This window comes from Eublepharis macularius, chromosome 7, assembly GCF_028583425.1.
Source record: "Eublepharis macularius isolate TG4126 chromosome 7, MPM_Emac_v1.0, whole genome shotgun sequence".
Taxonomy (NCBI): Eukaryota; Metazoa; Chordata; class Lepidosauria; order Squamata; family Eublepharidae; genus Eublepharis; species Eublepharis macularius.
The window spans coordinates 19,414,594-19,436,031 of NC_072796.1; the positions used below are offsets into that span (position 1 = coordinate 19,414,594).

General features: G+C 44.6%; 1 protein-coding gene across 1 annotated transcript in view; it reads right to left on the reverse strand.

Moving 5' to 3' along the window:
* The window catches only part of DNAH5 (dynein axonemal heavy chain 5), a 163,144-nt gene extending 148,454 nt beyond the window's left edge, over nt 1-14,690 (reverse strand). The window contains exons 1-5 of the mRNA XM_054985833.1: nt 14,484-14,690; nt 9,615-9,749; nt 7,403-7,523; nt 4,277-4,419; nt 1,102-1,323 (exon numbers count right to left, since the gene is read on the reverse strand). Coding sequence (XP_054841808.1) covers nt 1,102-1,323; nt 4,277-4,419; nt 7,403-7,523; nt 9,615-9,749; nt 14,484-14,540 — 678 coding nt within the window. The 5' untranslated portion in view covers nt 14,541-14,690. The remainder of the gene's footprint in view (nt 1-1,101; nt 1,324-4,276; nt 4,420-7,402; nt 7,524-9,614; nt 9,750-14,483) is intronic.
* Between the last annotated feature and the right edge of the window lie 6,748 nt (nt 14,691-21,438).

The window sequence follows — 21,438 nt, forward strand, 5'->3', positions numbered from 1 at the left end:
TACAAAGCGTGTTATTATTATCCCCACAACAATCACCTTGTGAGGTGGGTGGGGCTGAGAGAGCTCCGAGAAGCTGTGGCTGACCCAAGGTCACCCAGCTGGCTTCAAGCAGAGGAGTGGGGAATCAAACCCGGCTGACCAGATTAGAGTCCTGTCACAGTTAACCACGACACCAAAATGTAGTGGCCACCATCATTTCTAGTTTGGGCCTTGGACTGTGCTACTTCAAACATTAGGTGGTGGTTCAAAGGAATGAATAACCCTCCGCACACACAAAACTCCTCTACACATGGAAAAGTTTAGTCCATACAGAACTAGATAAGGCTTTGCCATCATACAAACATACTAGTATACTATATACGGGGGGGGGGGGGGTATTGTTGGGTAGAAGAGCACTCAGCCATGCCAGCCCCCACCTACGTTCTGGAGTGATACAACCCAGGTACAGGTTGACCATCTATAGTGAAATACTATGTAGAGTTACTCAAAACCCAATGAATTTAGCTCAACTGAGGCCAGCATATATAAATTAAAAAGTTCTACCACACCAGTGTTAAAACTCATAATCCTAAATTTCTCCTGATTTCCCCTTATTCTCCTGTCCCAAAATATGAGACATCTTTTTTTTAAGTACCAGTACAATGAATTCTGCTATCCCACAAATTTTGAAGTGAATTTGTTCATTAACCTAGTCCATTCCATTCATCTTCTCTGTTCTTCTACCCCCGGGATCAATTATTATTACCAGTATCTTCCCAATGATAAAGTGATTATGATCAGCAGACTTACAAAATGCCCCATATGTCCATCAATAACAATTACTCTCAAATATCTCAACGGAATTACAGATGGGTTAATTGCAATTTCATAACCAATTAATTCTTGAATACAGTTGGTCTCTTGCATATTACACTTCCATCTGATACGCACAAAAATCTGTCCCATGATTACCACTCTGACACTGCCAACGTTTTCCACAACTGTTGAAGAGCATTTTTATCATCCTAAATATGCAAAACTTCTGCCAACGTATCTTTTTTAGATGTGCTTGTTTAACCACTTCTGTACCCCGCATTGTAGCACCCAGAAAAACAGGCCTACCTTCTCCATCAGGCTTTGCTGAGCTCCTGAAAGAACACCGACAAATCCCTCCAGGGAAGCTAGGAAGTCCTGCTTAACTTTGGCCCCTTTCTGGGGACCCCCCAGTTCTCCCCAGCCATAGTTCATCGTCTTCAGAGCTGGAATAAAGATGTCCGCCAGCAAGTGCTGCACGCTATTCAGTAAGCCACCATGACTCCCGTCCAGCATATTGAAAGCCACTTCCTGAGAACAAAATGACAGTGTCATTCAGTTGGACATCTCGTTCCTTCATTCATTACAAGATTTATATTCCATGGTTCCCTTTGTGGCACAAGGTGGCTTATAATTCATTCCGCAATATCATAACACACCACCAAAAGAAGCCATGCATGTAGCGCTCATATCTTGCTAAATGCCCACACAAATAAAATAGCCTTACACGGGGTCATTTCATAGGAAAAGAGCCGGAGGAACTCATTAGCATATGCCACGCCCTTGACATCACCAGAACTGTGTCATTAGCATAACTGATTTGCATATGCCACACCCCCTGACATCGCCTATCCTGGCTGTTTTGGACCCAATCCTGGCCATTCAGGGCTGAAATTGGGCCCAAAATGGCAAAAAGGGGCTGAAAATGGCCAAAAAGGGGCCAAAAATGGTCAGGATCAGGCCGCTGCTGAGTGGGAGAGTGATCCACCACCCGTCAGAGGCCCAACCGGGGCCATTTCAGCCCCAATTCAGGCAGAAAAGGGCCCAAAATGGCCAAGAGTCAGGTGAGCGGGGCCACCTGACATGTGACCTCTTTGGGGAACTTACCAGAACTGTGTTCCTGCACGTTCCCCCTCAAAATGAGCCCTGGCCTTACATAATTTTCTAGAGCCATCCAGAGAGAATGCCCCCTTTATCTCCTCAGGGAGCCCATTTGACAAAGTGGGAGCGTCTGTTGAAAAATACCAGGCCCCAGTAAATGTCCAGCAAATGATCCTGGGGAAGCATTTGTGTCAGCAGGAGCTAGCTGTGGCCGAGCATAAGGAGGAGGCTACTTGGGGGGGGGGTCCATATTATTTATGATCGCAAAGGCTTCTCAGTCCCTCCCAGACCTTTATTTCCTCCAGTCGCCATCACCCAAACTGAAACAGGCTTGACCCTGATTGATTGATTGATTGATTGATTGATTGATTGATTGATTGATTGATTGATTGATTGATTGATTGATTGATTGATTGATTGATTGATTGATTGATTGATTGATTGATTGATTGATTGTTTGTCTGCTCTCCCCACAAGCAGACTCAGAGCAGGTAACAAGCTAAATACACAAAAGGGATAAAACAGTAATAGCATAAAGCAAGATAAAAACATTAATAACACAGTTCATTAAACATCCTGGACGCAGCGCAAATATTGCCCGATCCAGTCCTCAGTCGTCAGAGCCTGTGTTGCAGGGTGATCAGCTGACAGGCGGACAACAAAACCAGGAGGCCACAGGCCCCTTCACTAGATGTTTGGGAAGCTGTGAGCATCTGTGCGTGTGCAGAGTTCTAGCAAGTGACTGAGCAGAAGACTCATAGGTGACGCTTGGAGGCAACTTGACTTAACCAAAGAAAGATCTTTATTGTACTACAGTAGACTATAAAATACAGAGAGCACAGGAATATATGTAGAAGAAGCAGTGCATAAGGCTACAGCTAATAAAAAAGGACAAGAAAAGAAAGGAAAAGAAAAGAGAAAAGAAAATATCTAATATCTAACTGTCCCTTTAGATTTATCAAATAGCATCTGAGGCATACTCCACTGTAGGGTTGCCAGCCTCCAGGTGGTAGCTGGAGATCTCCTAGAATTACAACTGATCTCCAGGTAACAGAGATAAGTTCCCTTGGAGAAAATGTTACACAGAGTAAGCCAACCTGAACAGAAAACAGTAGCAAACCTGGAAACCCAAAGCTCGGGGAAAACTATAAATAATGTAATTTTTTGTACAACTTTTAGTAACATTTATACGTTTAAAGTGCAAAGTGTTCAAGTGCAAGATAACGTTATAAATACAATACAAATGGTAAATTCTAACAATAAATCATTAATATCCCGATACAAAAATATATCTATGTCCAAGAATCTTCTATAATTCAGGAAACGGCTAGTAAGTCCAAATATAATAGTCCATTAACACCCATAGAATAAAGTTTGTTTCTGTTCTCTTCTAGGCGCGTGGACACGAGAAAAATATATACAAATCCAACAGGTAAGTAGACTGCTTAGAACCGTCATCTGGGATTAATACTCATTCTGTTGTTTTTCTTTATGTAGGTGGACCTGGAAGTATCAGGAATGAATCCTGTAAAGAACCTGCCAAGAGGACAGCTGATTTAGACTTGTTTCATAAAATATAATTTCATCAGGGGTCCTCTGTCTGTTCCATCAAGGATCGCCAGACACACTTGCAAACTCCTGTGTGTCTGTCTCGGCGCACAGCTTGGTTACACAGTCCTTCACTTCCAACAGAAAATGACAGCCGGAACAGCAAATCTGGCACACAACGACATATGAAGAAAAACTGCCCTCCACATATGTGGATTCCAGGCCATGATGGGCTTTAAAGATTATAACCAGCACTTGAATTGAACTTGGAAACAGGCAGGCAGCCAGGGTAGCTGTTTTGAAACCTGTGAGATATGTTCTGATCAGTTAACTTCTTGGGGCCTATATGAGTGGAAAGAGTTCTTCGGAGTGGAGACCCAGTCATGAGACCATCCAAAGTTGTTTCACTCCAGAAATGGAAAAGCATCTAACAAACAGTTAAGCAGACAAGGAATTACACTAGATGGAATCAGGGCTTTTTTTCAGCTGGAATGCAGCGGAAGGGAGTTCCGGGACCTCATGAAAGTGGTCACATGGCTGGTGGCCCCGCCCCCTGATCTCCAGATAGAGGGAAGCTTAGATTGCTCTCTGCACTGCTGAGCGGCACGGAGGGCAATCTAAACTCCCCTCTGTCTGGAGATCAGGGGGCGGGGCCACCAGCCATGTGACCATTTTCTCTGAGGGCAACCCACTGAGTTCCGCCACCTCTTTTCCCAGAAAAAATGCCCTGGATGGAATTATTCCTTTTGCTATTCTATCAGTATGGTGAACAATGAGGAAGTTCAGCATAACCAAGAGATAAAATTTCTACACTGTCATATTTTATATTACTTACACGATGGATATTCTCTGTAGTGATTGCTTTGGAAGGGTTAGATCTAATGAAGAACACACATATGCCAGTTAAGGCAACATCCTTTCCTTCTGTTACGAATACTTTAGCCTTTTTATTCTTAGTAGAGTGGGAGTTAGCTCCTGCTGGCCCGAGTCCTGTAATATTTCAGGAGGAACAAATATGAGAAAAGCGCATTAGACAAGGGACACAGGCTGAAACATAACAGTCTCTTCTCTTATTGTGAAAAAAAGAAGGATTCACAAAGTTTTCACTAATTTATGCCACCTATATTGAAAATCTGGGGATTCACATAGACATGTCATTAGTGTTCATATATACAAATATATAGAGTCTCTCTATACAAGACGCCTCAGTGCACGTTAATCAATTGTAGGGAGACTCAATGTTAGCCAGGAAGCACAGTTTAAAAAGACAGAGCCGGTGGAAATCGCTCCTCGGAGCGTTTGTTAATTTCATCTTCACCTCCCTCAAGGCTCTGTCAACTTTACCTCTCCTGTCGAAAACTGTGTGGGATCATAACCAGCGGGCAGTGAGGAATGGAAGTAGTAGCCTGATTTGATCAGTGGCGCCTGAACTTTTTTTCAAGTGATCTGGGTTAAGTGGTTTTAATGTTTTTTTATTGAATTTTTATTGGAATATTGTTGGAAGTTGCCCTGAGCCCACTCGTGGAAAGGGCGGGGTAGAAGTCAAATAAAATAAATAAACAAATGGGCTGGAGCTGCCTTCCAGAGCTGGCCTTGGACCTGGAGAGGCTGAAGTTTCCCTTCAGGCACTTCACAGTCCCTTCACGCAGCTCCAGTGTATAGCAAAGCCTTTGCCCCGCCGTCGGCTCTGTCTTTTTAAACTACCCTTCCCGGTTGCATCTCCAATGTGTTCTTCACAGTGCATCTCCAATGTGTTCACATTGCATCTCCCGACATGTGTTCTTCATCTGTCAGATGTCTCATGTAGAGAGACTCATAGTCACAATCCATTTCTTCCTGCACATGTAGCTCACAGAACTATATATGTTAAGAGGGGATTCCTATATGACTTGATGTAATCTTTTAACTGCTCTAAGGTCAGCATGATCAGCCTTTGAGAGAGATGAACAAGGCAGCTGCCTGCTCTACAGAGATGCACGCAGGTCACCCATCATGTGCAATGTGAAGGCACAGTGCACTATGTTTTATGGAGGAATACTCAACCAAGGACCAAAAGTAGGGGAAAGCTATAGGGAGGCAGTGGACAAACTTGCTCAATGTAAGAGCCACAGAATAAACATCAGATGTTTGAGAGCCGCAAGATATGATGCACTGAAGTGACTTCAGATGAAGAGGTGGGGGTACATCATCAAAAGGGGTGGGGTGGGGCTTGGGAAGAGCCATCACCTGACCTTTGCCCTGGAAGTGACATGACAAAAGTTATGTCACAGCCTTGCTAGACACCACCCCCAAAGTCTCCTGGCTCCACCCTCAAAGTCCTCAGGTATTTTCCAAGTCGCACCTGGCAACCCCAGTGTTTTTACTGAAAATATGAAAGATGTGTAATGATTTTAAATAAATGGGTGCATGTGTCTTTAAATGCTTGGTGTGATATAGGTGAAGAGTGAGGGTGAAAGAGAGGGATGAGTGAGTGATATGATTGGATGATGACTGAGAGTGGGGGCGGAGTGAATGCAGTTTGAGACTAAGTGCTAAGAGCACAGTTTCAGTCAGGAGAAAGCAGGCAAGCTGTGTGCAGCCTGACTAAATTTAAGCAGTTCTGAGAGAAATATTGAGTGCGGAAAAGAGAGGCTAGCTGTGTGCTGCCTTAGCATGTCTAAGTATTACTGAGAACTACTTTTATGAACCGATATGCTTCTTGAAAAAATAAATGTTTACTTTGTTTTGTTATATCCCAGAGTATCTGTCCTTGCTATATCCCATTCCTATCCTCAGGGCCACATAGAACCACGAAGGAGCCTGACGCTTAGGCACATGACTAAAGGGGGAATTGAAGTAAAATATTTCGGAATATAATATTCCTGGTGGCAGCAAACTACCCAAGAGAAAGAAAGGGTCATAACAAGTGGGGGCTTAGTGGAGGGATCTCAAACATCCTGAGGAGGAGAAAATATTTTAAGTGGGATATAATAGCCTGGGAGGAGGGAACATTCTGAGAGAACATTCAGGAGAAGATCCATAAATTTTCCTGTCCACTTTTGAAAGATCTGCTCAGAACTGAGGAATACCAGAGACACAATATATGAAGTATTTATCCAGCTTAATTAGAGGGGAATTGGCTGAGATCTACAACACATTTCCCTCAGATAAACCTGTTGTTTATGCTGAATACAAAGAGGCAGTATATGACAGATTTAGGTTAGGTGCTGATTCAGAAAGAAGTTTAGAAGCCTAGTACCTCAGAAAGAGAAGTCATTTAAGTCTTTTAGTGCCAAACTGACAGACTATTTTGATAAGCAGATTTCATTCGCCAAAGCTAACTCTAAAGAGGGAATAAGGGATCTAATGATTTTGGATCAGTTTTTATTTCAACTTCCTTCAGAGATCAGACTTCTGGTTAAAGATAAGCTTCCAGAGAATGTCAACCAAGCATCAGAATGGGCAGATAGACGAACACTTAATAGAGGAGGTTGGGATTGCCGTGAAAAGAAAGACTATTCTTATAAACCAAAGTTTAAATCAAGGAAAGGAACGTATGAGAGAGCTGAGATTACAAAAAGGATAAAAATATAGAAAGAAACCAAGATGGATACTGGAAAGAAAGGGAGGGAAATAAACTAAACTAAACTTTATGGCCATGGCAATGCTCAGAGACCTCCGGGAGCCGCATGATATGCATAGTAATAGTAACATAATAATAATAACATTCGATTTATATACCGTCCTTCAGGATAACTTAACACTCAGAGCAGTTTACAAAGTATGTCATTATTATTCCCACAACAGAACACCCTGTGAGGTGGGTGGGGCTGAGAGAGCTAGAAGCTGTGACTGACCCAAGGTCACCCGACTGGCTTCAAGGGGAGGAGTGAGGAATCAAACCCGGTTCTCCAGATTAGAGTCCTGCACTCTTAACCACTACACCAAACTGGCTCCCAAGCCACAGTTTGGCCACCCCTGCATAGGGATCCTCTCCTCCGAGCATACATTTTCCTACCTGCTTCAGATGCCTCCACATCTTGATGGTAGAACATGAGATGACGAAAGCCTCCAGCGGCAAAGAATTTATCCATACGGTCAATCTGTTGAAAGTCCAAGTTAACTAATCACATACTTCGAAGATGGGGGATTTCACATAAATTTTCTAGACGGAAGCCATGTGCTAAAATGCCACTCATATGGAGTAATCCCTTGGAGTAATTATTATTATTATTTATTTGGCTTCTATCCCACTGTCCCTGCAAGCAACACCATGGTAGATGAAGTTGAGTCTGATGGAGCCAGAGGCTCACATTCAATTCAACATGGGGATTTATATTGATGTAAAAAAAAGTACTGAACACTTGTATTGGTGCTCCATCTTTGAGAGCCTCGCTACAAGTGACATCTTCCACGCGAACAGCACTTGATCATTTTCGCAAGTCTTTCTGGGTACTGAAGTCCCTCTCCCACACCCCTTTTCCTTCTGTTCCTTCCCCTCTCCGTTAGCACGGCTGCCTGAAGAGACGAAGAAAGCCTACGACAGCAGCTTTTGGAAATCATCTTGCTGGGGGGTGGGGAATGCTCCAGAGAAAGCTGACGTGAAGTCCTCCCCTCTCTGTTAGAACTGTTAGGATCGCTGCCTTAAAAGTCAGAGAAAGCCTGCGTTTGCAAATCGTTTCTCTAGTCGCAAGCCTGCTCTCAATGATCTTTGGGGGCGGGCAGCTGCAACTTTCTTAGCTTTCTCTAGAGTATTTCCCCCCCTCCCCGAGCAAGACGATTAGCAAAGTTGCAGCGGGCAGCTTGTAGCGAGGCTCTGAGTATATGGATCAGGAGGCAGCACAGAGTCTCTCTACACATTACTAAGTACCTAGGGACGCACAAGTACAGGATTGTATGTCTAGTCCTCAATTCACTTGCAGGCTGTTCTTGCTCAATGCGTGTGAATGCTGATTTCACGGGAGCTCCACTTGTGTGGCTGCATCTGCAAGTGATTCCAGAGGGCAAGGCGCCAATTCAGTTCTGTTTTCGCTGTGAGAACAAGTACTGTAGGCTCCTTTGAACTTTCAGGCGTGAGAAAGTATCAAGAGATGCATTTCAATGAATAGAGGTGGGAAGTGAGGGAAACCGGGATACTTTTAGCAGTTGAGGAGGACCTGATATCAAACACGTGACGCAGAGCAAACTGAAGTGTGACTATGCGATCAACTGGATGGAAAGGGGGATATGTGAAATGAGGTTCACTTGAGTATTCCTAGGTACTTAGTAATGTGTAGAGAGACTCACAGTTATCTGCAGACTTGGGGCATTAAGACTAAAGGTGCCATCAAAGTATATGACTTTTGGCCTGGATCTCAATCCCAGCATTAGATGCAGTAGTTTGTGAAGCACAAGGCTTTTTTTCAGCAGGAACACGGTGGAATGGAGTTCCGGAACCACTTGAAAATGGTCACATGGCTGGTGGCCCCGCCCCCTGATCTCCAGACAGAGGGGAGTTTAGATTGCCCTCTGCGCAGCACGGAGGGCAATCTAAACTCCCCTCTGTCTGGAGATCAGGGGGTGGGGCCACCCGCCATGTGACCATTTTCTCCAAGGGCAACCCTCTGAGTTCCACCGCCTCTTTTCCCAGAAAAAAAGCCCTGGTGCAGAAATCCCAATATACAAAGAGGCCTGACTGCTATCAAGGTCTACTGGGATCTAATAGGAAACTCACACTTAAGAGAATCAAGCTAGGTGCATCTCGTAAAGACCATTAAACCAAAACAGTAAGAGCGCAGTTCTGGGCAGGGGGATACGGCTAAGGGCTCAGGGAGCCAACTAGCCACTACACCGCTGCATCTCAGAGATTTACCAGCATAGAATCCCATCAGTGATGTGCCACAGCCAGGTGCCAGTGCCGCAATGGCACAGAGCACCACCACTGTAAACCACTGTGCCAGGAGGGGAAGGGGTGGGGCCAGAAGCATGGCATGGAGTTAGTCGGCTCCCTAAGCCACCCCAGCCTGGGAATGCCTCCCACAATGGGTGGTAAGTTACACCAGTAAAAACCACACTGTAGTGTAGCTTACATACAATGGAAAAGGCCACGTCCTTCCCTGACACAGGAGTGGGCCTGCCCACAGCCCCAGCATAGCACAGGATGATGGCTATAGTTGACTGACTTCCACCTTCGAAAGCGCAAAGCATTGCCATACCCAGTTTCCTTCAAGGATAGCATCCTCCACTTCAGCCTTCTCCAAGTCCACACAGGAAGCGACAATGGAGAGGATGTAATCGTGTCTCCCATCCAGCTGAGCCCGTTTGGCCTCCTTCTCCTCCTTCAGCTTTTGCTACAGGAGCAAAAGGTCCATAATTTAGTTGTAGGGAACCTCGGTATTCAGTAAATATGCCTCAAGTCAAAAATTTCACCAGATCTTCAGTTCCTGACCCCCCCCCTTCATGGGAACTATTGGGGAACAGACACAGTACAGCACGGACAATGCAGCACGCTGGATGCTCACAAACCTTATTTACGAGTAATGCCATTAAGTCAATAACACTTACTTCCAAACAAACATGTATAGAGTTTGGCTGTGAAGACAGGCAGATGGAAGAAAGATTCTATTGCCCCCGTTTCAGTTTCCAACCGAGGCCATTTTCAAGAGCTCCAAGCTACGAGCATATGCGAAGTGTTGTCAAGTTTAGTCCACTTTCCTTTAGCTCGTGATACCGAGAGACTCACTGAACATTTTTCTCATTCCCACTGTGGCATCCAGTGGCTAAGTGCCCTTCTCAGTAGCACACCCTGACCTGAACAGCCCAGGCAAGCCCGATCTCATCAGATCTCAAAAGCTAAGCAGCATTCACCTTGGTTAGTAATTGGATGGGAGACCTTCAACGAAGACCAGGGTTGCAGAGGCAGGCAATGGCAAACCACCTCTATTAGTCTATTGCCTTGAAAACCCCAGGAGGGGTCACCATAATTCAGCTATCCCTTGACAGTGCTTTCCATCACCACTACCAGGAGCAAGCACGAGCATGTCATGAACCCAGGACTCGTTCCCAGTGATAGCCCAAATTACCCTGCTCTCGAAAGGTCCTCAACCACACATTTTCAAAGGAGACCCTACTAGGCTAGGATCTCCTTTGAAATGTACACCCAGCGGGGAGTCAGCAGGACAGATGGAGGAAGAAAGGCTAAAGAGACCCCCCCATGAGATCTGAGAGGCAAACACGGGAGGAAATGAACTCTGCCATGTGTTTTGGATGTATCTGATTGAGCCAAGTGACTATTGTCACAACTCCTTTAAGAAATTCTAAAACTTATGTAATGTTCACTATTTTGGTTCTCGATCCACATGCCACTTGGCTTTCCGAAGACTTCTTATCATGGTGTTTTTTTTTTAAGTCCAATGATTGAATAAAGCAACAGGTAAGAACCAAAGGTCTCGTTTCACCTTGGCAACAATTACCTTCAACGGCCTGATCAAAGCAGCTGAGAAAGTTGCTAGGCAACAGGTAACTCAAGGCGCTGCAAAACAAAACACGACTTTGTGGCCGTATCTGTTCTCCCAGTCCATCTGCAGCTGCGGAACTAGTTTATATTCAGAAAACAGCACAGGATGTGTCTTTGACCTTTACATATAAAACCATGACAAAAGGAATACATTTACGGTGAAATCCTAAAGAGAATCACATTCTCCTAACAGTGCAGTCCTAAACACAGTCAACATCCTTCTAAGCCAACTGAAATCAATGAAGGGTGAAATCGCAGAGCCACAGAGGGAGTACCGCTGTTCTAGTCCAACATTTTGTTACAAGAAGCTACCAGAAAAAATTCTTCTGGGGAGCTCGTAAGTGAACCGCAGATGCAACCAGTCTCCCTTCTTGCTTGTCCCCAGCATTTATATTTAGAAAAAAATATGGCTAGACAGCTCCAACCTCTCCCGGATGAGGCAAATTGTTTAGATCCTTTCCAGTTGGGTTTTTAGGCATGGTTACAGGGCTGAAACAGCCTGGGCCACCCTGGTGGATGACCTGTGCTGGGAGATGGACAGGCAGAGTTCCGCTCTGTTGATTCTCCTGGACCTCTAAGCTACTTTCAATATCATCAGTCACAGTGTCCTTCTGGACTACCATTCTGGGATGGTATTGGAGACACAGTTCTGTAGGGGTTCCAGTGCTACCTGGAGGACAGGTTTCAGAAAAATAGAAAAAAGAGTCCAGTAGCACCTTTAAGTCTAACCAACTATACTGTAGCATAAGCTTTTGAGAATCACAGTTCTCTTCGTCAGATGCATGGAGGGTAAGAAGAAACCGGTCAGATATATAGGTGGAGAGGGGCGGGGGGAGTGGATGCAATCAGTGGCTTCTGATAATGAAATCAGTTACTTCTGATAATGAGATAACCATTCATAGTCTCTATTCAATCCAAGTCTGACTGAGTCAAATTTACATATGAATTCCAATTCAGCAGCTTCCCGTTGGATTTTGTTTTTGAAAAGTTTCTGTTGAACTACAGTGACCTTTAAGTCCTTGATGGAATGTCCTGGTAGATTGAAGTGTTCTCCCACTGGTTTCTGGATGTTGCCATTTCTAATGTCGGATTTGTGTCCATTTATTCTTTTGCGTAGAGGTTGGCTGGTTTGTCCAATGTACAGAGCAGATGGACATTGTTGGCACATGAGGGCATATATCAGATTGGAGGATGAGCCGCTGTAAGAGCCAGAGATAGTGTAGTTGACGCCATTGGGTCCTGTAATTGTATTTCCTGGGTAGATATGAGGGCAGAGCGGGCATCTGGGTCTGTTGCAGGGTCTGGTACCAATGTTGGTTTCAGAAAGGAGTCCTGGAGGACTGCTGTTCAGCCCCTGGCCTTTGGCCTGTGGGGTCCCACAAGGTTCTATCTTATCCCCTATGCTCTTCAACATCTACATGAAACAGCCAAGTGAGGTCATATGCAGATTTGGGCTGGCTTGTCACCAATACCTGAATGGCACTCAGGTCTATCTTGTGTGATCCCCACTGATCCCAGGGAGGCTGTAGAAACCCTGAACTGGTGCCTGGGGGCAGTTTTTGGAGTGTATGCAGGCTACTAAACTGAAGCTTAATCCCAACAAGATGGAAGTGCTACTGGTGAGCGGAAAGTCTCACCTGGGAAGGATACCTGTTCTGGATGGGGTTGCACTCCCCTTGAAGAAGGAACAGGTCATAGTACGGAAGTGCCCTTGGACACAGGCTTATTGCTGCATAAGCAGGTAGCACTGTGTCCAGAAGTGCCTTTTACCAGCCAGCTGCAGCCCTTCCTGGGCAGAAAAGATCTGGCGACTCTGGTGCACGCCCTGTTTACACCTAGATTAGACTACTGCAAAGCGCTCTACATAGGGCCGCCCTTGAAAAGTGTTCAGAAACTTCAGTTGCGTCAAAATGCTGCAGCCAAGGGGCTGGCTAGAGCAGGTTGTAGTGACCACATCACTCCAGACTTGGCTCAACTACACTGGCTCCCGATTTGTTTCCAAGCACAATTCAAGGTGCTGGTGTTGACCTTTTAAGCCCTTCGTGGTTTGGGACCAACGTACCTGAAGAACCTCCTGTTCCATTATGAACCTACCCAAGCACTGCAGTCATCTTTGGAGGCCCTGCTTCACATGTCCCCGGTTTCTGAGATTAAGTGGATGGCAACCCAAGGAGAAGGCCATAACACTGGAAGTCTCCCCCCAGGGAAATTCATCTGCCCCCTTCTGCTGCCATCTTCTGCTGCAGGCGAACACTCCTTTTGCTTCGTTTGGCATCCCATCAATGATCCCTCTTTCCTGCCCAATGTTTTAATTGTAGTTTTTTGTGTCTCTGTATATATTTCAGCTCTGGTTTTAATTGTTTTAATGTTGGGGGTGGGTGGGGTTGGTTATAAAATGTGGTTTTATTATGTATGTTTTTCTTTATAAGCTGCCTTTGCGGCCCTTATTAGAGCAGAAAGGCTGAATAATATAAAATAAATAAAATAAAATACACAGCTTCTGTACACAGAGGTTCTATTTACATGACACAGCTAAGACAGATTTCTGTAAACCTATTCATTTTTTCTAACAGTGCAACCAGGGTGTGTGCGTGTGTGCAATCAATCAGTGAAATTACCAAAATAAAAAGTCATCCGTCATGCTCATAATCACATTCCAAAGTCAACCCATGCTGTATAATGAGTATTACAATACGCACAGCTCAGATTTATCCAGATTAGACATTTGAATATCTCTGTGTCATATCAAATGACACAGTACTAAGGATCAAGCTATTATAGCATTGGCGATCCAGCACTGGGGGGAGGGGGTTTTTAGAACCAGATTAATGCACAAGCTAAATAAGCAAAGCTTGTAAGTTTAGAGAATCACATTATGAGGTACAAAAATAGTTACTAAAATGTAGTAAGTACCATTTGGGGTATATTCTCCAAGGCCTCTTAAACATGACATAGCTTAGGACCTCAGAACATCAATTTGGAGGCAGATTTTGAGTGGGGTATAGTGATAGGGAGTTCTCTGTCCCTTCTCCTACAATGTTTTCCTAATGGACCCCCCCTCCTTATTTGTGGGGAGGGGGAGGAAGCATGATAGGATGACCGGTACAATGGGGAATTTCTCCCAAAGAGAAGAGAGTTAACCACAGCCACAACCCAAATCCCCCCCTTCTCCCCCAGCTGCTTTTTGAGTTTGAGTTGCATTCTGGGAGTTTGACCGTCGATCCCAAAAGTCAGATGCAACTGCATAACGATGATTATTTTGATACATACAAAAATATTTAACTTGTCATTCCATAGGCAACATAACTTTGCATGCTTGAAGCAATAATGATCAGACATTAATCATCCCACAGCAAGAAAGAACGTTTTTTAAAGTTTTCCACGAGAAAACCCTACTACAGACCTTGACACTCTGCAGACTAGCAGTTCATCTGTTTCCCGGCTTTCCCAATGCTACTATTTATATTGCTTAACATAAACTGAATCCAAGCAAGTCCTTTTGGATTCCAACTGCACGAAGAAGAAGGGATTCTGAATTAAGCGCAACTTCACATCTAGAGCCCCTTACCTTCAAAACTCTAGAAACGCTTTGTTTCCAAAGCTGTCGTCTTCCGGATTTAAACATCTCGTGAGCCAAAGTTTGGAAGCCTCCAACAAATTCTTAAGTGAAAGCCAGTAAAACTGCCATTTGCTTTACTGCTTCAAGTCCTTACGTCAAAAATGTGGGAACCTGAGGACCTCTTACATAACGCCTGGAAAGTTACATGGATGTTTCTTTACGGGACCACAACTGTTGCTTCCTAACCAGGACGTCTCTGAATGGATCCTGACCCACCAAAAGCAGTCAGCTGCTGTGCCTGAACTCATGAGTATGAGCTATGGAAATAAAACTAACATACCGTTTGTGTTGTTATGGCACTGTTGACTTAGGACACTGGGCAAGCTTAGCCTGCTAGTCTCACACCACCAGACTTTCAAGGCACTTTTTGACGTGCCTTCTCTTGCTTGTTGTTTGTTTCCATCTTGGGCAAACATTTTAGCGCTACATCAGGCAAGGCTATTATTGCCACAGAAGGAGTCACACCTTACACTGGTTTTCAGTTGTGTGTCTTTTTGTATTTATTTATACACACTACACTGTATTTATTTATACACACATTTATACAAACAGAAACCTGGTATGTAACATAAAGCTCAGTCACGGAGACCGTGACATTTATCAGTGTGTCAGTTTTTTCATTATTAGTTTTTAGTCAGTTAATACTCTGGTCCTGATGGTTGTGGAGACCTCCTAAAAACTCCACAGCAACTCCAAGCTATACTTCCGTAAGGAAGGTTTGCCCATAGTATTCTGCTAGTAAGCAGGGTTTGTAGTGCGTCGAGTGGAAACAGAAAATACATTCGCATGTATGGTATACTAGAGGCCTCTTCTATCAGACCACTTTCTTTAAAACCATGGCATTTTCCAGCCAGACAAGAATATGATCCACCATAAGTGTGTCCAAGGACCCAAAAGGAACAAGGAAAGAACAAAAGCAAAACAGGAAACACAGCTACAAATGACCCCGGAAGAGTGCGAGGAGCTCTGAATCCTGTGATGTACTAAACAGCTACAGAAAGCCAAAATAGGCACCTCAGCAAGGAGTCATTCAAGGCTCTGCTCATATTCAGAATAACAGGGGGTTTCCAGGTCCATATCCCCTCCTGGCGGAAGGTAGGGGACCCAGGACTTACCCTCCAAGGCCTCCTCACATGCGCGGACTCCCAGAGAGGCATGATGACATCACTTCTGGGAAGTGACGTCATCACACTGGCTCCCATGCTTCACGTGGGGCTAATTCTGTCCCGTTTGGGGCTAAAATTGGCCCCAATAAAGTGTGGGAGCACGCCTGCGGTCAGTGTGACAACAACACTTCAGGAAGTGACATCATCACGACCCACTGGGAGAGCGCCTGATAAGCGCTTTCCTGGGTTGCCTGCTGGTGGTGGGCAATTGTTGGGCAATGCAGGAAACCTCTGGGAAACTGCCTGCCCCCAGCAGGCAACTGGTAAGCCTAGGTCCAGAGAACACAATCAAGAAGCTTGAGTAGAATAGATCACTACTCTACCCCAGGAGCATTCTGGGTAATCTGGATCCGGCGCCATCTCTCGGGTGGGCCAAATTGGGGCAACTGTCCCGCCAGGCCTCATATTTGAAACGCCCTAAAGAATCCACTAATCACTGGGCAGCGAGTTCAAGACAGCGCTTTCAGGCCCATAGCCACTAGCAACTACTTATGTAGCAGTGCCATCACCTCAGCGGCTGGTGCGACTTACTCACTTGGTAGTAGGGTTGCCAGGTCCAAGTTGGAGAATTTCTGGAGATTTGGGGGGTGGAGCCTGGAGAGGGTGGGGTTTGGGAGGGGAGGGGCCTCAGAATGGTATAATTCCATAGAGTCCCACCCTCCAAAGCAGTCATTTTCTCCAGGGGAACTGATCTCTGTCATCTGGAGATCAGTTGTAATTCTGGGAGGCCTCCAGCCCCCACCTGGAGGCTGGCAACCCTACTTGGCAGTCACCCCATGCTGGGCCTTGAGCTAGTTGGCAAGGCAACTGAAGTCTTGTGAGGTTGGGAGGAAGTGGGAGGAGCTTGTACAGAGCCCTGAGCCTCACCGGAGTGACAGCAGGACCCCCAGAATTTTGTGCCTCTGGTTACACCACCACCACCACCACCCACTTCTGCCTTTAGTCCACCAGTGGTATGTAGCGGTTAGCCGGACTAGGATCTGGAAGATCCAGGTAGGACTCTCTACGCTGCCATAGAAGCTTGTTGGGTGACCGCGGGCCAGTCACACAATCTAAGCCTAACCAACCCCACAGGGGAGAGTGATGCTAGCCATCTTGGGTCCCTGTTGGGGAGAAAGGTAGGCCATAAATGAGGAAAATATGTTCTGCAGTCCTAGCTGAGTTCAGCATTCATTCTGACCTTTTTGCAGCATCATAACTCTGCACTGAGGCATTTTGCTGTCTACCTCTGAGGAGGCAGCTGTTCTTAGCCCAGAATGGGCTAACGGATCTCACTCCTCTTTGGTTAGGTCTGCAACATGCCTGAATTTCTATAAATACTTCTATCCACAAGATGGCACTACAGAGCAAGAATTCTTCGAGGTAAAGAATTGCAGCCATTGTTAAAGGATTTTTTGTTTTGCTTTTAGCTGCTATTTAACTATTTGCTTTTAACTACGAAGAATATAAAGTTCATGCATGTTTTAGCCAGCCCTGGTACCTTGTTTTTCTTTATGTCTGGAGCCCTCTCCCAGAACAGTGGTTCACAAGCCAAAATTGACTTGATACGACGACCAACGTTTTTAAAAAGAGCATTCACAAATCAATAAAACTGCAAAAGCTCAGGATCCATTTTCACAGGCTTGGAGACTCACTTTGTGGTCAGGACCCCAAAGTTGGGAAACACTGTACCAGAACACCTCTGTCCTCTTCCAAAACTCTAACTTACCCGCCCCCCTAGTAAGGTCTGGGATGAAAAGGTCTACAAGATGCCAGAAAAAGGATGACATGCAGGGCTTTTTTTCAGCAGGAACACGGGGGAACGGAGTTCCGGAACCTCTTGAAAATGGTCACATGGGCTGGTGGCCCCGCCCCCTGTTCTTCAGACAGAGGGGAGTTGAGATTGCCCTCTGCGCCATGCGGTGCGGAGGGCGATATTAACTCCCCTCTGTCTGGAGATCAGGGGGTGGGGCCACCAGCCCATGTGACCATTTTCTCCAAGGGCAACCCATTGAGTTCCACCACCTCTTTCCCCAGAAAAAAAGCCCTGATGACACGTAAAAATCTTCTACAGTACCTGGACTCCTCAGAACTTACCCCCCAAACTTATTTTTCATGCCAAGATACAAGTTTTGAATCCCCCCCCCCCGAAAAAATAAGCATCTATTGGCCCCTATGCAAAAAAACGACCTGCAGCCACAGTCGGCCAAACATGGATAAACAATGGAAGGGTCATGTCTTAATTATGTGAACACTTTCACTTTCAGCAAAGGTCTCTTTAGACTTCCCAGGACTTCAAGGTGTCACTCAGAGAATTCTCACACCAGGCGCAAAATGAATTTATCTTATCACTAAGTAAACACATCTGTTTTTCCAAAGAAGCAGACCAGAAGACTGTGACAGAATAAATCAGAGTACAGCTTAATAGGTACCAGGATCATACCCAGATCCCTCTCAATACTAAAATAATGGGGGGGGGAGGTCTCAGAGCATGTGCAGACTCAAAACCAGAAGTCTGTCCTGCAGACCACCTGGAGAGGGCAACAGAAGTGTACGGAGAATGTAAGATAGGGAGGTTATGATAAGTGATACCTTTATCAGAGTATATGAATAAGGGAATAGTTAAACAAATATACTGATGGGGCATACTATATATACTATTATGTTGGTAGATCAGATTGTATATTATATAATGAATGTGCAGTATGGTGCTGTGTGCGGTGCCACATTGGTGGCAGGGTGCACAGTAGGGGTGTTAATACATATTATAATGACAATCGTATATTTGATAGAATATATGTTTAAAAGAAATAGAATATGTTTAAACTAAGACTTTTGTTATATATTATATTATATTATATTATATTATATTATATTATATTATATTATATTATATTATATTATATTATATTATATTATATTATATTATATTATACTGGTCTGCTATATCGAGGGGTATAAGATTTATACTATATTGATAGTATAATTGATAGATGTATATTATACTGATAGAATATTTGATAGTATAATTGATAGAAGCATGCTATATTGATAGGATATTTGATATATATGATAGAATACCTGGGAAAAAAATTAGAATGTGCTTAGACTAAGGGAATTATCAAGCAATAAGAGGGGGTAAGGGTTGGAAAGCTGTTGGAAGTCGATAGAGAGGGGGGAGGAAAAGGGTGGGAGATAGGGTTAATTAGATATTGAGGGCATGTATGTATTGAATTTGAAAAGTATACTCACCAATAAAAATTTTCTAAAAAAAAAAAAAGAAGTGTACGGAGAATGGAAAACGTCCTTTCCTCAACCTCTTTGATAGGCCACTGGCCTGTGTTACAGTCAGACTTGAGTTGTGGGTTCTCTGCAGTTCCCTCATGTGTGGCGCCCAGCTCTGAATGGGGCAGCAGTGCGTGTGGAGAAGGGGATTTCACCTTTCCACTCCTATTTGCCATTTTCCCGTTCTGAATTGGCTGGGGGGGGGAGTGCTATCTGGCCCCTGGGGAAACCAGAGTGTATCCCAGGGACTTTGTGGGTTTTGCCTAAGGGCCAAATAGCACCCCCTGTCCAGGGCTTTTTCGGGTCAGGCTAACAGCACAGAAGAGAAGGCCTGTTGTCTATGTGAGCCAACGTCATACACGGCATGTGCAGGAATTGAGGAGAAATTGCAGCTCCCGTCTAACAGGGTGGGAACCAAGACCCAACCTGTGTATTCTATAATTTATGAACTGGCTTTTTTAAATTTTAGAAGTTACAAGAACCTAGAACTAGTGAAGCTGGGGACCAGGCATGAGAGACTCTGATCAAAATATGTCGTAATTTGCCACCGCTGACTTGTATTCCAAGTTCACCGAGAGATCAGGTGGCCCAGCGGCTTCTTATTCCTTTCTACCTCTGATACAAACCCGGCTAAAAACCAATATAAGCAATCCAAAAGTCTCTAGATCCTGCCTCAAGGGAAATTTAGATGGATCGTTGTATAAATAGAATTTTTAAAAAGCATGTGAAGGAAAAGACTGGGGAGAAAATGGAACATGCTGAGATGATGGTCTTGTATGGCCAGATAAAAATGATATTTAAAACAAAAATCATCTGGGATTCACGGGAAACACGAAGAAGAGCCGCACTGTAAACATGGACAGCTTTGTTCTCTGAGCTCTTGAAATGCTGACAAACATCCTTCATCACAGCAGCTCCACCAGTCCGCTGCAGATGCACCAACCCTAACATTTTCATAAGCACCGCATGTAATCAGTGCTTAGAAAATAGTTTTGCAAACACAGAAGAGAAAGGGCCAAAAGCCCGTAAAGCTAGGTATATAATTAACTGGCTCCTGCCATGCAATGCTGTGATACTGTGGCATCAAACTGATCTTAGCCTCCTCACTGTTAAAATTAGCTTTTGCAACCCACACCTAACTAACTGGTTGCCGCCTGTGATGCTAACCAGAAGAGACTTGGAGATGCACCGGGCAATGCAAAATATTAAAAATGGTTTTGTGGTGCCACCCAGTGGCAACAACTATAAATGCAACACAGTGCTCTAGTCTGTAAAACAGAAGAGTCCAGTAGCACCTTTAAGACTACCCAACTTTACTGTAGCATAAGCTTTCGAGAACCACAGTTCTCTTCGTCAGATGCAGGCCAGTCCTAAAACTGAACAGAAGCACGTACTATTTCTGCATGCAGGTACATCAAATCAGCGTATTGGATATTGTTTTTAATCATATGATAAACTGTATGAACAAGGATCACATCCAGAAAGTGTTTTGCTATGAACAAGGGATGGCTGATTGGCAGCCCGGAGGCTGCTTTCATTCCCTAATACCTGATTCTGGGTTGCCAACTCCAGCTTGGGAAATTCCTGGAGATCTGGATTCCTGGATCCCTTAGAGGGCGGAGTTTGGAGGAAGGAACGGCGCTCTACAGAGATGTGATGCCATCAAGTCTATGCTCCAAAGCAGCCATTTTTTTCCAGGAGAACTGATCTCTGTAGTTGAATCTTGAGATCAGTTGTAATTCTGGGAGATTGCCAGGCCCTGTCTGGAGGTTGGGAAGCCTAACCTGACCTAGCAAAAAAAAAAGTGCTACTGAGAAAAACAGCATTGACCTTTCGTTTGTATCTACAAGAAATTTCATTGTAAAAGGTCCATTTGCTTCAGTGTCCCTATTAGTCAATGATCTCATATTAGGCTCCTAGAAATGCTCGGAGTTTTTAATTATATGGGGGAAACAATGCCTTTGCAGAAGGGCTGGAACGCAAAACAGCAAGGAAAAGAACAGAAATGTATTTTGTGAAAGGGAAATTAACTGGAAGGAAGGAGTTCCTAGAAAATGTAAGCGAAGGCAGTGCTTAATTTTCCTGAAAAGTACCAATCCTGCGTGGCAATCCCACCTCTCTCACCTGAGCAACCAGTCAGTTCTGTGTAAAGATGGACTGCAGAGGCTCAGCAGTGCGGAAAGCTCAGGTGCACATTACTGCCAATATTTCAGGGTACAGCCCTGGGACTGCATTCGGCGATAAATTAATCCCTAAGCATTTCCAGTGTAGTTTGGTGCTAAATTACACTGGCGTTAAATTACCTGTTTTGTTTTGTTTCAACAAAGGGATGTAACAAGGCAAGAGCGGGCTGTGCTAAGAAGCAGCAAACTCAGGCTGTGAAAATCAACAGTACCGATTCTCCTCCTGAGCACTTACACCGCTGGCCTTAAATACCACTTTATCGGCTGCCGCCCAAAAACAATGAGGAAACC